Raw genomic sequence first — 17313 nt, forward strand, 5'->3', positions numbered from 1 at the left:
ACAAACATATTAATATTATTCTTGAAACATGCGGGGATTTTTTTTGTTTGTCTTTTCTCCCTGTCCCAGACTATTCTTTTTTTTTTTAAGGATTTATTTATTTAATTTATTTATTTAATGTATGAGTACACTATTGCTGTCTTCAGACACACCAGAAGAGGACATAGGATCCCATTACAGATGGCTGTGAGCCACCATGTGGTTGCCTGGACTTGAACTCAGGACCTCTGGAAGAGCAGCCAGTGCTCTTAACTGCTGAACCATCTCTTCTGCCCTCAGACATTTACAAAATTTCCATAAATATGCAGCTGCTTTGTTCCTTAGTTCTCTCTTGACATATTAATCTACCTGTCTCTACATTTGCATCACCATGGTAGAAATGTTATGGTTTTATAATAAATAGGGCTATTCCTTTTTCTTTAAAATTGTATTGGTTTCTTATGACCATTTATCTTTTCACACAAACACAGACTTATAAAGCTGGGTGTAATACTGCAAAACCCTTTAATCCCAGCACTTGGAAGGCTGGGGCCACTCTGGGACAGCCTGGGCTACATGATGAAAGCCTTTTCAAAAATAAAGGACAAATCCAAACAGACTCATAACACCTCCCATTTGGATTTTGTTTAGTATTATACTTACAGGTTGATTTTGGGATAACTGACATCTTAGGATTTCTAAATAAATATAACATTTGTTTCTTTTTGTTTTGAAGTTTTGCTTCATGTCTTTCAGTAAAATATTGTACTTTACAGACTTCAGAAAATCTTCTTCCTACTGTTTATTCAGCTTGGATATCATTTAGTCCTGTAAATATTTCTGGTTTTTCAAGCTCATCTGGACGTTCCTTTTCCACACTCTTAGATGTGTTTATTCTTTGCTTCGTGTTAGTTAGGCTAGGCATTGAGAGTACACTGGAGAGTAACAGTACTCTGTATGTCCCTTTTATAGGAGACACAGAACAAGACACTGTTCTATCTTAGGGTAATACATACCATTACAGGGGAAGTGCACTGTGCTATGGGAATATATAAGACAGGTACCTAGCTCAGGCTTGGGGGATGGCTGGACTGGGAGAGAAGCACTGCTTGTTAAGGAAGTAACATGTAGAGTAAAACCTGTAAGTTAGAAAACACACAGTGACTAAAACCCATAGCACTGATATTTTTCCTTGTTCTTGATATTATGGCAAAAGGTCTTGTTTAATTGAAATCATCTAATGTTTGAATATACTTCTGTTGGCTTCAACTTTGACCTGTTTTTTACTTATTTTTTTCTTTTTGTTTCCATACTGCTTTTAACAGTCTTGGCTCATTTGTTTTCATACTTCCTTAAATATTATAATTCCTCCTGATATTAATCCTTACCTTTCTATTTATATGTACACTATTACTCCTAAAGACTTAAATCTCAGGCTGGCCTGGAATTCATTATGTAGTCCACTTGGCCTTGAGTTCTCCTTTCCTGCCTGGGTCTCCCAAGTGCTAGGATTATAGGCAAGCACCACCACACTAGTATTTGTTTGTTTTAAAAGACAAGGTCTCATTATTTGGCTTAGGTTGACCTCAAAGACTCGGTGTAGCTTGAGGTGACCTTAAACCCCAGATCCTGTTCACTCCTGAATACTGGATATAGGTAAGGGTCAGTAAGTATGCTTGATTTAGCTTAAAACAAAAAAACAAAAACAACCCTCCCTCCCACATTTTTAGACCAAAAAAAAACACTACAGAATTTTAGAACAACAGCAATGACAGAAAACAACAACAACAACCCTGACCAAAAAAAAAAAACAAAACAAAAACAAAAAACAAATAGAAAGCTACTTTAGAGCATACTAGTCACTGTAACTAAAATTGTTTCAATGATTAAATAATCATAGAAAAATTTAAGCCAACTGTTGATATGTGCTTAAAAAAAAAAAAAAAGACAAGAGTCTTACTCTGAAAGCCCAAGCTGCCCCTAAACTCACTATGTGGCCCAGACTAGCCTTATACAAGAGCCATTCTTGCCTCAGCGTCTTAAATACTAGGTTTACAGGTTTAAGTCCGCCATACTCAGTTTATGGTTTTTATTTCATGTGTCAACTTGGCTAGGTTAACAACCATTAGTTGTTATTTATTCATCCAAACACTTACATAAGTGTTGCTGGTAAGTTATTTTTATAGTGGTAACAAAAGCTCATAATCAGGGGACTGAACATAAGGGACATTATCTAGGATAATGTGGATAAGCCAGATTCAACTGGTTGCAAGGCCTAAAACTCAAGGCTGAGGCTTCCCTACGAGAGAAGGAAAGAAGAAATTCCATCTACAGACAACACGACTGTGCAAGAGTTCGGTCCTTGCCACCTTTTCTAAAGGTTTCAGATTAGCTTTACTACAATTATACAAACAAATCTCTATCTCCTACCAGCTCTGCTTCTGTGGTTGGACTCTTGATATAGGTGATACACCAGGCTTATAGTTTATTTGCAAGTATAACTTCTTTAAAAACTTAGTAGTTTCTGGTCTATTTATTTCTAATCAGTTTCATGTGCTGGTAACTACACCCAAAGTTTTTGCTTTTCTGGACACAGTTCTGAAGCCTGCTTTTTTTTTTTTTTTTCTTCCCAGTAAAATCCTTGGAATCTGCTCCTTCCTCTCCATCCCACATTAGACCATCACCGTCTCTTACCTGAACTAGTGATTGAAAAGCCCTTTACTGGCTTCTCAGATTAGCCTTTTTCCTCTATCTATTCTCCAAACTGCTGCCAGAGGTCTCTATCTGGAAAACAAACATGATCATGTCACTAGCTTTCTTAAGAACTGGTGAAGCCTTCCTATGACAGGTTTAAATTTCCCTTTTAGTTCATTAACTCCTGCTTTTATTTCTTACTTCCTTCTAGTCTCTGTGTTAATTTTCTAGCATTTTTAGATAGATGCTCAGGTTACTGATGCATTTCTTCTGTTCTAGCAGGTCATTAAAGTTTTAAATTTTTTCTAAGCATTGCTTAAATCAATCATACATATTTTGATATATATTATTAATTATCACTCTGTTCAAAATTCAAATTTCCTTTGTGATTTCTTTAACCAATGTGTTATTTAGAAATCCTTTATTAATTCTGAAAGCTAAAGTTTAAGTTTTGGTAGAAACATAACAGCAAGTTAGCCCCAATTTCTTCATTTTTTTCCCTAAGATACTGTAAAGAACAATAACAACAACAACAACAACAACAAAATGTTAAGAAAAGTAATAAGATTAAGTGATTAAAAATCCCAGAAAATGCCACATTGTAAGTATATATGGCCCAGAGTATTCAGGACTAGCAAAATCTATACAAGAAGTCATATCTGAACACTGTAGACTGACTGAAGTATCAGGAAATCTATGGGGAAATGATACATTACACTTCTACAAAGGAAGCGTCCTATCTTCAAAGTCGTGTGTGGAATGAAATGGACTGGGGACTCTCAGGTAGAAAAAGAGAAAGGATGTATAAAAACGTGTTATCAGGGTGTATGGAAAGTAGTTTAAAATCGACAGACTCAGAAACATTGCCTTTCTAAAAATGAACCAGTTATGATTGTTTTATAATTTCTTACTTTGAAATAATGCCAACTGTATAGGGAAGTTATAAACTAATGGCAATGCAGAGGAACGCAGAGTGCAGCACTTACATCACTTACATCACCGGAAAGCAGGGAGACAGGAGTGAAGCCATCCACCCTTTGGGATGGAGTCTTCAAGCAGAGAGAGCTGGAAATGTATGTTGCTACAAGGGTACAACTAATGTTCCTCCTACCATCATGTACCAGTGGTTTTGAAGAATACATCTCAGTCAAATATAAGTTACAAAAAGAAAGTAAGCATCCACACAAAGGTAGTATATAAAAACTGTAAAGCTAGACATAGAGGCACATCTTAAAATCCCAGCACTTGACACTTGAAAGGCTGATGCAGGAGGATGGTGAGTTTGCAAACAACTTGAGCCATACTATACAGTGAAACTTTACCTTCAAACAAAAAATACTAAAAAGTGGTGATTATACCTGACAAATGAATGGAGCATATGACAAAATCGGTGAAAATTACTTTAAAACATCAAAGTCCTTAGGGGTGAAACTATATTAAATGTCTTTCCCCCCCTTTCTTCTTGTTGATGAATTTTTGTTGTTTTTCCTAGAGACAGGATCCCTGGCTGGCCTGGAACTTACTATGCAGATCTGCCTGTCCTGCCTCCATAGTGCTAAGACTAAGGGCATGCACTACCATGACCCACTAAAAAGATCTTAATGAAATCATGGAAAGAGCTAAAAGCAAATACTTTAACACTCAAGGAAGAGGGCTGGTAAGATGGCACTGCAGGTAAAGGCGCTTAGCACCAAGCCCGATGACCTGAGTTCTATCTTCAGGACACCCCCCCATCCCCCCCACCCCCCCCAGTGGTAGAAGGAAAATGATCTCCTACATGTTCTCCTCTGACCATCACATGTGCCAGGGCACGGACTTACACAGATACATCCATCTACACACAAGTAAATGTTTAAAACAATAACAAAACCTGAAGGCAGATCTAACATGTCAATATAATACCACATACCACAAAAGGTACAGTAAGAAATACAATGGGTACACGTTAAAATTCTTTTTCATTACATTTTTTTTTTTTTTGAGACAAGGGCTCACTAGGTATTACAGGATGGTTAGAGCTCACTCTGTAACTCAGTCTGCTCTAGAATTTTCAGTAATCCCCCTGCCCAGTCTACTGAATGCTAGGATTAAAGGTGTGCAGTTATGGAAATTTTGTATCTGGCAGAGCAGTCCCTTAAGAATAAAGCTATCTATAATATGCAAGAAGTCAAATCTCACTCAGATAAATCCTTGTGGAAGAAACAACTGGAGGATGAACTGAAATCAACAAGTGACAGGCCACACTCCAGTGAAGGGCTGGCCAGAAGCACCGTGCAGTCAATGGCCAACATAAGGTGCAAAGAAGTGTAACCACAGCTGACAAACACAACACACTACTGTGTGCTCTAAGTGTGAAAGACTATTACATACAAGTAAGTCAGAGAAAATATAAACAGCAGAATAAACTTAACAACTGTACTGCATACTTAGTAATAGATATGATTCAAAGTTAAAAACCTTAAGCAAAATTGGGGCTGGTAAAATGGCTTAGCAATTGTACTCAGCAGACCACAACTTTAATCCTAGATCTTGGGAGACAGAGGAAGGATTTCTCTGATTTTTGTGAGTTCAAGGCTAACTTGGTCCACATAGCAAGTTCCAAGCCAGCCAGGGGTAAAAATCCATTCCCTACCTCAAAAGCAAACAGACAAACAAACAAACAAGAACAAAGTAAAAAAACAGAAGAAAGAGGGAGGAGGAAATGGCCTTTCTCATACTGCAACCACCACTTTAAGATCACATGAAACAGAGTGGGACACTTTGGCCTATAATTATAGTACCTGAAGATTGGACATGAGTTACATAAAAACCTGTCTCAAAAAATAAACAAAAATCCCAAACAAACAAACCACAGAATACACACCCTTTAAAAACTGAAAAGGCAATGGGGGTGGGGTGAAGATGACACAATTGGATAAATCAAAAACGTCTATCTATGTGGCTCAGTTCATCTACTAAAGAGAAAAAAAAACCCAACAAAACAACATCAATGAAACAAGCACTACTGACCTATGGAGTAGAACCATTCTATACTATATCAGGATGTATCTACGGGGCTGGAGAGATAGCTCTACAGTTAGGAAAACTAACTGCTCTTGCAGAGGAGCCTGGTTCAATTTCCAGCATCCAAGTGGTGACTAACAAAATCTAGTACCACGGAATCTGACGCCCTCTTCTAGCCTCTGTGTACCAGCCATGCACATTATGCATAGACACCATAGAGGTAAAATACTCATACTCACTTAAAAACAAAACAAAACAAAAACAAAAACAAAACAAAACAAAAACAAAAAAAAACTTTCTGTAACTGCTTGCTTGGGTTATAATCCTGTAATAAAAGAATATCAAACCTATCCAAGAGATATAAAAAGAAAGCCCCATTAATCAATAGCATTTAGAAAGCAGAAGTTATTGGATATAAACAAGATAAACAGCAGATTCATGATGGTGCACACATTTAATCCTAGTGCTTGGGAGGCAGAGTCAGGCATATCTCTGTGAGTTTAAGGCCAGTCTGCTCTAAGGATTGAGTTCTGGGACAGACACAGAGAAACCCATCTTGAAAAATCAAAACACACCAACCAACTAACCAACCAACCAACCAAACCAAACTGAAACTGAGGATTGAGTCTTAAAACTTCAGAACAACAAAAAAGACTTCCCACATTCTCTGATTAACAACTTATTGAAACTAGATATTTATAGCAAAATGAGAAAACAGAATTTAACTTAAAAGTTAAGAAGACTCCTGAAGGGATACATATAAATATTAATAAAAAATAAAGTCTCTTTAACAATATAGATTAGAGGGGAAGTTTTGGGGATCTATGGGGGAGACCCTAGCTGAGATTCCTACCAGTAGGGGATACAGAAACTGAAGTGGCCACCTCTGTTAGCCAGGCAGGACTTCCAGTGGAGGGAGGGGGGCATCAGTCCACCCAAAAAATTTGTCCTGCCAACAAGATGCATAGAGGGATAAAGATGGAGTAGGGACTGAGGGAACAGCCAACCAATGACTGCCCCAACTTGAGACCCATCCCATGTGAGAGAGCAAACTCCTGACACTATTAATGATACTTCTGTTATGCTTGTAAACAGGAGCTTAGCATAACTGTCTCCTTAGAGACTTCATCCAGGAGGGAGGGAAACAAATGAGAGATGCAGAGCTAAACATGAGACAAAACTTAGGGAGTCTTGTGGAAGAGTAAGGGACAGAGAGCCAGAGGGGTCAAGAAGACCTTCAGAGTCAACTAACCTGGGCCCAGTGGGGCTGACAGAGACTGAACCACATGCAGGAGCTGGACCTAGGCCCCATACACATTTGTGGTAGATGTGCAGTTTGGTCTTCATATGGGTTCCCTAACAAGAGGAGCAGGGACTATCTCTGACTTTCTTGCCTGACACTGGATACTCCTTCCCTACCTGGACTGTTTGGTTGGGCCTCAACAAGAGAGGATGTGCCTAGTCTTGCTGTGACTAGATGTCACAAAGAAGAAAAACCTTGTAAGATTAAAGAAAAATTATAGAAAGCAAACCTAGAAGAACTAAAATAAATAAACAAATATTAGTTCTTCTGCTGGAAAAAAAAACCAGGGCTTGTAGAAAGTTGGCTCAGTGATTAAGAGCACTGGAAACTCTTGCAGAAGTCTCAGGTTTGAATCTCAGTACCCACATGGAGGCTCATAAGCATCTGTCACTCCAGCCCCAGGGGACCTGATACCTAATCTTCTGATCTCCAAGGGCATCACTCGTACAAGTGGAGCATAAACATACATGCAGGTGAAAAATAATTTTAAAAAAATCAGCTGACTAACCTACTAGCCACTAGTAAAAATGAAAAAGTAGAAATATATAAAAGTAAAAGATAGGGGAAACCACATAAATAGACAAAGTTTGAAATAGAAAAAAACTGTTTTAAAAATTCTATACATTAAATAAAACATGGGTAAAATAAAGATTTTATAGTAAATAAATGTGACTTGTGAAAGTAATCAGAGATAGCCTGTATACTGATTTTTTAAATTAATTTACTAAATTAAAAAAATGATTTACGGCCGGGCGTGGTGGTGCACGCCTTTAATCCCAGCACTTGGGAGGCAGAGGCAGGTGGATTTCTGAGTTTGAGGCCAGCCTGGTCTAAAAAGTGAGTTCCAGGACAGCCAGGGCTATACAGAGAAACCCTGTCTCAAAAAACAAAGAAAAACAAAACAAAAAGATTTATTTATTTTTATTTGATGTGCATTGGTGTTCTGTCTGTATGTGTGTCTGTGTGAGGGTGTCAGATCTCCCGGAACTAGACGGTTCTACATTGCCATGTGGGTGCTAGGCATTGAGCCTGAGTCCTCTGGAAGAGGAAGCAGTGTTCTCCGTTGTTAAGCCACCTCTCCAGCCCACAGATACTGATTTTTATATAGTATATAGAGGAAGTTTTAGAACCGCCCACCAAACAAAAGGAAACACAACGAACCAGGTCACAAAGATTTTCAGGTGACATCTAGTAAGAGCTGATGATTTTAATACTATTTTAAAATTGTTACAAACTTTAGAAAATGGAAGACATTTAGAAAACTTTACAGGAAATATAATGTTAATATCAAAAATTGAAAAAGGCTTTTATAGAAAGAAGCCATGTGAATCTTGCTTAGACATTTCAATTTAAAAAGTAAAGCATTAGTAAACAGTCTAGTTACAGTAAAAGAGGCTAGGAATGTCTTAATGTTTGTAAAAAAGAACTGTTGTCATCAGTTGCTCTATAAACACTAAAAAGGCATACAGCAAAATTTAACATATATTCTGTGTGTGTGACGGTGTGTGCACGCATGTGGCTACAGAGGCTCTGGAGTTCCTGAAGATGAAGGTCCAGTGGTCATGAGGGGCTGACAAGACTGCTGGAAATGGAGTAACAGTCTGCTGAAGAACAAAGACATGTTCTTATAAAGGGGCCATCTCTGCAGTCCTTTACATACATTTTTGATTAAAGTACTTATGAAAATCAGACAGCAATCCTCATTAACAGTAATAGAACAATAGCCCTAACAATAGTAAAAAAACATGCATGTGTGCATAGAATTTATTAGAGACACACTGGAAATGTTTTTCCTAAAATGAAGAATAAAAAGAAGATAATCATTGCTCTTTGCTACAACTGCATCTAAATTAGTCACTATGATATGACAAGAAAAAATAAAGGTAAACCTGTTACTATGTGTAGACCACATGACTGTAACATAAAAAGTCAAGAAAAATCACTTGAAAAAATTATTCAAAGTATGGAATTCAATTAATAAGGCAGAAAGATTAAAAAAGTTACACATAGAAGTTAAAAGTCTTAAGACCCAATGTAAGAACCAGTTATATCAAATATTAAACAAGCCCCCCCCATTAAATGTTAAACCCATTTAATACCAACAAAATGCAGGAAATGCCCAGAAATACCAAGAGAGAGTAATTTTTTTTTCCTTTCTTTTTTTTATTGGGTAGTTTCTTAATTTACATTTCAAATGTTATCCCCTTTCCCGGTTTCCTCATTAAACTAGCCAGAATGAGGGGGGAAAAAAAAAGAGAGAGATCTTTGTAAAAATAACCTGTATTCCTACATACTGGATAGAGACACAGTATTTTTAAAGACTGTATCATAAAACAAAGAATAGTATTGAAAGCATGAGAGTGATCACATAAGTCATAATGTTTGTCAACAAACAAACTTCCAGGTATAAAAACACAAGTCAACAAAACAAAATAACCACCCCCTATTCCAAAGATCAAAAGACAAATAACAGTTTAATTATAGGCCTTGATCAATAAAGCTTCTTTCTGCATTTGGCAGCAGCTAATGCAAGACTCGTAACTGGTCCAAGTGCTGAGACCAAGTGACAGAGTGGTCAGCACTGAAAGGGACCTCCATATACACTCGGAATATCGCATAAGAGAGGTAGTGGGAACGGCATGAGCTGGAGGAAGGGAGAATAGTGTGAAATGCAGACTTCTGGATACTGCATGGCCATCCACTTACAGCAACCGTGGTTACTTATTCAAGATCAAGTCAGTCTCAAAACTTAGGAAGGCCTACGCCTAGTTGAGGAATTCTGGCAGCTGAAGACTGCTGGAGGAGGATGAGTAGTTTTCACTGGGGGCATAAGCAGCTCCGGTGGAGTCCCTTACCCTTGCACAGAGTGGCAGCACTAACTGAAAACAGCAAGTTATTAAAAAAGAGAAACAAGAAGATGGGCAGGGGATGAAGTGTCAGGGGAACTGGAGGTAGGAAGTAAGGAGCATATATATATATATATATTCATTCAAAATACATTTCATACACTCATGAAATTCTCAAAATAAATTTTAAAAAGAAAGGAAAAAAGAACAAAATACACAAACCAAGAGCTTATTAAGGTGTATGGCTAGCCAAATCAAGGCCTTGGGCTCTATTCTTAGTACATTAACAATATGTAAAAGTGAAAAAGAATGGATCACAGGGGTCCTGTAGTAGTGAAGACCTATTTGCTTTGTTCTGAGGCAGGTACAGTAAGCAATCCATGCCTATACTCCTACAGCTGGGGACTGAGATTGGAGTACAAAGGCAGCTTGGACCACATAGGGAGGTTTAAGCTAGGGTGAGCCACACATAAGAACCTGTTTCCAGCCGGGCGTGGTGGCGCACCGCACGCCTTTAATCCCAGCACTCGGGAGGCAGAGGCAGATGGATTTCTGTGTTCCAGGCCAGCCTGGTCTACAAAGTGAGTTCCAGGACAGCCAGGGCTACACAGAGAAACCCTGTCTCAAAAAACAAAAACAAAAAAAAACAAAACAAAACAAAAAAAAAACCAACAACAACAACAAAAAGAACCTGTTTCCAAAAATTAAGACAATAAATCATCAACAACAAAAATCACTTAAAATAGCAAATTTAATTGGCAAAAACCTAAGAGTTTGATAGCACATATATGTTGTGGATAGCCCTGGGGCTAATTATACTTGATGTTAATTCCGTTCTCCTGTGAGTGGCTACGAACAGGGACTGAGCCAGCACACAGGACACAGAGGAGGAGGAGGAAGAAGAAGAAGAAAAGTGGAGCAGAAGCACATGGCCTGGAGAAACCGCAAGTTCTAAGGGGTCTCATAAGCTGTGGAAGATGGTAGTGTAGCTGTAGATCTGCCCAATCTAGGAGCACAGCATGTAACCATATTAACTGTGTCGTGTTTTCATTGCCGGGACATATTTGGGAGGAGATTTACCGCAACACATATATAAAGAAACAAGTCTTCTGACTAGTGGATGAGAAATAATTATAGCCTTTATAGAGAAGAATCTGGAAATATTAATTTTTTTTTTTTTCAAGACAGGGTTTCTCTGTATAGCCCTGGCTGTCCTGTCTCTGTAGACCAGGCTGGCCTCGAACTCAGAGATCCACTTGCCACTGCCTCCTGAGTGCTAATATTATAGGTGTGTGCCATCACTGCCCAGCTTCAAAATTATAAGTACATTTACCTTTGACTTATCAGTCTCATCTCTGGTAATTTATCCTATTCATACGTTAAATATATGCAAAATAGTATTTGGAGATAGCACATAATTAAAAATATCTCTAATACACGTGTAAAAGGAACTGGCTAAACAGTGTCTCTTATTATTTCTACAGTGGCAAAACTGCTAGAAAAAAATGAGGAAGCTCTGTGTTGATTTAGAAAGATTCAGGGACCCATGGAGGAGGGATGGCTAATATTAAGCAAGAAACATGATGAACCTCGAACATATTGCTGTGCTAGGGCGCAAGAGAAGTATTAGTGACTTATTAACTGGAGACTGTGCCTTGGAATTCCACTGAATCCAAAAAGACTAGAATGAGAAAAGTCACCAGTTGGTAATCTCTAGTGAAATAAGTGGTCTGGGAGCAATGATCAATGATACCTGTGTAACTGCCAAGGTTGAGTAGGGTTTCTAAAGGAGAGACCTCTGTACTTACTGCCTGTTTGTTCTATGGATTCATCTTTGCACCACCATTTAGACCCCCTACTAGTACTGCCTCCAAATAGGACATTATACAAAACACTCATATCTTCTACCCAAAGTGAATTAAACTTCTAGGGATAACTTCTTTTTCAGGAAATACAGGGGATTGAGAAACCCAGTCTTAAGAAAAGCAAGACAAAATCAGATTTGGGTCTATTCTACAATACAGTTTCTGAAGGCAGTCAACAGAATTTTAAAGAGAGGAAAGACAAGGGCAGGGGAAGGAGAGTGAGGTGCAAATCTTGTTCATTCTGATTCAGATCAATTGCACAGAAAAAGACATATTTGGGACCATGGAGAAATTTGATTTTTCTGGCCTGCAGGGCTTCTGAAATATGAAACCTCAGGGGATGGGGAATCAGGGGTGGGGGAACCCTCTAGAAAGTACCTGAGACCTGGGAGGTGATAGACTCTCAGGACTCAAAGGGAGGGACCTTAGATGAAATGCCCTACAATGGGGAGAGGGGACTCAGAGTCCACCTCCAGTAGAAAGACAGGGTATCAAGTGAAGGGATGGGGTTGCCATCCCATAGTTAAAAACTCTGCCCCAGAATTGTTTCTTACAGACAGGTGTGCTTACAGACAGGAGCCTAGCATGGCTGTCCTCCGAGAGGCCCAACCAACAGCTGGCAGAGACAGACTGACAGAGACAGACATAGGTATTTATACCCAACCACTGGTCTGAAGTGGGGACCCCTGTGGCTCGATTAGGAAAAGGCTAGAAGAAGCTGAGGAAGAGGGCGACCCCACAGAAGACCAGCAGTCTCAACTAACCTGGACCCCTGAGATCTCTCAGACACTGAGCCACCAACCAGGCAGCATACACAAGCAGGTCCAAGCCAGCCCCACTCTCTCACTACCTCCATCCCCCGACCCCCACCCCTTTATATAGCAGAGGACTGCTTGGTCTGATCCCAGTTGGAGAAGATGAGCCTAACCCTGGAGAGACTTGAGGCCCCAGGGAGTGAGGAGGTCTGTCAGGGTGGGGAACATGACATCCTCTTGGAGACCAGACCAGGGTGGGGGGGGGGGGTTGGGGTTGGAAGAGGAATTGTAGGAGGGCAGACCGGGAGGGGGTAATGATTAGACCGTAAAAAAGTAATAAAAATTAAAAAAAGGAAAACATTACAATTTTCAGTGGTGTATTAGAATGTGACTTAAATATTTGCAGAGAGGAAAAAAGCAAAGTAGAGAATTTCTGACAAAATGAATAATGGCTACATACATATGGCAGTTTGCCATATTATTCTCTCTACTTATATGTAAGCTTGAAAATATTTGTAGGAAAGCACCTAACAATAAGAATGCAATTAGTAACAACAGGAATGCCTGGTTACGGTCACTAAGACCAATACTCTTCTTTAAAAGATATGAATTTTATAATGAAAGGCTGACTTAAGAGTAAAGAGAACAAAAGTCAATTATTTGTAAGATAAAATTCTCAAATGATCACATCAGGGCTTTCTACACATTTTCATGTGCTGCTTTAGGTTTAATAGCATTCTCACAAAGGTTCTGTATGAAGGATTTACAAATTAAATATAACAAAAATATTAAGGTTTTATTAGGTTGTCATTCGTAGTATTACTTTAAGATACCAGTACATATAACTGTATAAATAAAACCGTATATACATGCCATACAGAAATCAACTACCCAATTCAGAATATGGTTTTAGTTCCCTTACCATCAATATTTAGCATCATTTTCCACATGGCAGGCCGAACAGACTGATGGAATCCAAACCATACTTCCCTGCCCCCTCCCAGAGGGTGGTCATATCCTTCTGGAGCTGAGAAAAAGGAACGCCCCACAGGCGTATATCTACAAAATTAAAATGGCATGTTCATTCCTTTCCTTCTAAGACTAACAAATAAATCTGCAGGACAGGGGACACTAAAGCAAAGACAGTTTATTATAATGATACTTTTATACACACAAAAGCATAAAGTGAAGAAATTCATCAGCAGCCTTCTCTGAAATTGTCTATTTTTAGAATCAGTTTACAAAGCAATTTATTTAATTAATTTATTTATTTTAAAGACAAAGTCTCATTGTGTAGCTCTTGGAAGCCTGGAACTCACAATGTAAACCAGGCTGACTTCTAACTCACAGAGATCTGCCTGCTTCTGCTTACCCACTGCTGGAATTAAGGTGTATGCTATCTCACTTGTCCCTTAAAATACTTTGCTAAAAATAAGAACACTGCAACTTTAAAATGTTAAAGAGTAAGTTATTTCTACAAATATGTTCAAAGATATATATTTGACATATTTAAATCCAAAAATATGAAATGCTAGTGTGATTTTAAAAATAGTACCTCTTTCTCCTTTTTTCCCATGCAGGAGTCCCAGTGCAGGACCTCAAATATGCTGGGCTAATGCTCCACCCCTGCCCCCCATTACCAGCACAAGAGTAGCAATTTCAACATAATCTGACACTGCATAAAATATAAAATCACTTTTAAAACAGGTGACTTAAGCTCATAGTATATCTGAAAATGTCAGTTATTCAAGACTTAGAGGTTCTAAGAAAAAAGGTTAGAAATTTCTCTGTAAAACAATTCATTACATTAGCTAAACTAATGATGGATATTTTACATGATACTATTGTACAAATGAAATAATGAAAAACATAGAGCATACAAAGGATAACCAAGAAGGCCTATACTGCTTTCTTAGGAAGAAGCCCTTCAATCTAAAGAGAAAAAGAGCCAGTACCACCTACTTCATAGAGGGCAGATGTCGGAGCACCACGTCAACGGCATGGACGGGGTTAGTGCTGACAGGCTTGTCTAATTCCAGTGGCTCAGGCAAAGTCCCTCCAGCCAGTGCTTCATGTAGTAGGTGCCAGCTGACTCGAGACACAAATTTGACTGACACCTTGAAAGGTCGATCTTTTCCACCTTCCCCAGGTAATGTAACATCTAAATCTACCTGTTAATAGCACAAGACCCAGGTGTAAAACGTTGAAAGAGAGAAATTATTTAAAATTCAACTTATAGAAACAAAACAGGATTTAAAAAATCTTAATGCCAGCCGGGCAGTGGTGGCGCACGCCTTTAATCCCAGCACTCGGGAGGCAGAGTCAAGCGGATTTCTGAGTTCGAGGCCAGCCTGGTCTACAGAGTGAGTTCCAGGACAGCCAGGGCTACACAGAGAAACCCTGTCTAAAAAAAAAAAAAAACAAAAAACAAACAAACAAACAAATCTTAATGCCAAATTAACAGAATCAAATTGCCAAGGCTGGTTGATATCTATGGGAGCCTCCCCTTTTCTGAGAAAGGGGGGGTGGAATGGGTAGGGAGGTGAGAGGAAGGAACTGAGGAAAGGAGGGAGAGGAAGCTGTGACTGGGATGTAAAGTAAATAAGTAACTTAATATAAAAATTATAAAAAACTTAAATACATAGTTTATTCATGGCAGTTACATTCATCATTGTAAATCACTGGACACTAAATATACTAACGTTCTGGCAGCTATAACAAAAGAATAAAGATCTTTTTGGAACTGTTATCTGATCATTTCTCAGCCATATTATTAAATGAGAACCCAAATATGAAAGACTATGAAGGACAAAAGCTGTTGTATGAGAAGAAAAAATGAGAAAATATTCATGAATCTGCTTCCTTTTCCAAAAAAGAAACACAAGAAGGAAACATGAAGCAGAAACAAAGAAACTGGTTAAGTTCCTCCTCTAGGGAATGGATTGGAAGAGATAAAAGGAAAGGCAACGCTAGTGTATTTTGGGGGTGGAGTCTTGAGATTGGGGAACAGTCTAAAATTCTAAATACTCAGGGTAGCATGTCAGCTACTTGAGAAGCTGAGGCAGGAAAATCACTTGACTCACAGATTCAAGATCAAGAAGGATAAGGCAGATGTGGTGATTCATGCGGTAATCCCAGTACTCAGAAAACATAGGCAGCCAGGAGGTGGCTGCGCAAGCTTTAATCTCAGGACTTGAGAGGCAGAGGCAGGCATCTCGATCTCTGTGAGTTCCAGGTCAGCCAGGGCTACACAGAGAAACCCGATCTCAAAAAGAAAAGAAAAGAAAAGGGGAGGAAAAAAAACACCCAAAAACAAGCAAGTAGAGGCAGGAAGATCAATGCAAATTCAAGGCTAGATTAGTCTACATAACAAATTCCAGATCAAACAACAACAACAAATTCCAAAAACCCAAGACAAAAAACCTCTAACAATAAAGAAAAAAAAAAAACTCTAGCATAAACAGAATCAAATGAATACAAACATTTGAATACAAAATTAATAGAGAAAATAATCCTTTCAAGCATAAATCACCAATTGCTAAAGAAAATATAAGGATAAGATCCCTAAAGGTTATTTCTTGTATAAAAACTAAAAACTCTGCATCAAGGTGTACAACTGATAGGGGAAAGAGTCTACAAAATGTCAAAAAAAATTTTGTAAAGTATATATGTGAAAAGGGGTTAGCATCCAGAACATTAACCATTAACTGCAAAAACAAAAACCTAATTTAAAAACTGGACAAAATATTTGAATGCACATCTTAATGAACATAAAAATGACCAATGGATACATAAATATCACTAATTCAGAGGGAATCCAAACCACAATGCAATTGGACCTGGCTGTACAGACTTGTAATACCAGCTCCTTGGAAAGCAAAGGCAGGAGGATTTTAAGTTAAGATGTCAGCCTTGTACTATAGAAAGGGTCAAAGGTCAGCCTTGCATTATACAATGCGACCTAAATGGTGTCTATCAACAGAAAATTGATAAACAAAATGTGTTATATAAATGTAATAGATTTATTACTCAGCCTTGAAAAAGAAATTTTACAATACGGATATAATTTGAAGACTTAATGCTAAATGAAATAAGCAAGCCAAAAAAGGATAAATGCTTCATGATTCCATTTACTTGAAGTATCTAGAGGTGTCAACTTCAGACCCAGAAAGGAGAATGTTAGTGGGCAAGGGCTGATGGGGGTGTTTAGTAGGTACAGAGCTTCAATTTAACAGGATAAAGACGGTTAGTGGAGTGGATGGTGTTAATGGTTATAGTAAAAGTACTTGACAGCAGTGAATTGTACTTCAAAGATGACTAAGATGTTATTTGTACTTTATAATTAAAAACAAACAAACAAAAAACAAAAAGAATACTTCCCCTTAAAATACTAAATACAAGGAGAAAAGGAATATCTTGGTAGGAAAACCTGGCAGAAATCAACTTAACCAAGTGGTTAAAGTTAACATCATCATTAATGGAACAAATATATAGTATGTACCTCTAGGTACAACCACAGTGATAAAAGAAGAACATCCTTGCAATATTATGGCCAAAAATACATAAACAAAACATAACCAGCTAGAAGGAGATAACAAACACACTTGCCTATGATATTCCATCATGTTTACATCATAAAAGAAAAGAAAAAGGCTAGAGAATTGTTCCATAATAAGGACTAAGGATGTGATGCCTGTTAGCATGACCCTGGACTGGATTCTTTATCAGAGGAGGGCAAGACACTAAAGAACATAATTAAAACAATGGGCAATACCAAATATGAATTATCCACTAGAAAAAAGTTTTATGTCAATATTAAACTTAATTAAGTTGGTAAATAGAGTATAGTTTTTATCCTTACTGTTAGG

The 17313-nt window shown here is 38.1% G+C and overlaps 1 protein-coding gene across 8 annotated transcripts in view; it reads right to left on the reverse strand.

Moving 5' to 3' along the window:
* Ago3 (argonaute RISC catalytic subunit 3) overlaps positions 1–17313 on the reverse strand; it is a 104677-nt gene that overhangs the window by 62804 nt on the left and 24560 nt on the right. For 6 of the 8 annotated variants that reach the window (XR_001784115.2, XM_006502917.4, XM_011240478.3 and 3 more), the window contains exons 4-5: positions 14408–14616; positions 13368–13504 (exon numbers count right to left, since the gene is read on the reverse strand). Coding sequence is in view for 3 of the 8 variants with exons in the window: in XM_006502917.4 (XP_006502980.1) it covers positions 13368–13504; positions 14408–14616 (346 nt within the window). In the remaining 5 variants the exon portion in view is untranslated. Of the gene's footprint in view, positions 1–2673; positions 2764–13367; positions 13505–14407; positions 14617–17313 lie in introns of those variants that run through there. The other 2 variants (XM_030253391.1, XM_030253388.1) reach the window with 2 other exon arrangements.

Source organism: Mus musculus, chromosome 4, assembly GCF_000001635.26.
Source record: "Mus musculus strain C57BL/6J chromosome 4, GRCm38.p6 C57BL/6J".
Lineage (NCBI taxonomy): Eukaryota > Metazoa > Chordata > Mammalia > Rodentia > Muridae > Mus > Mus musculus.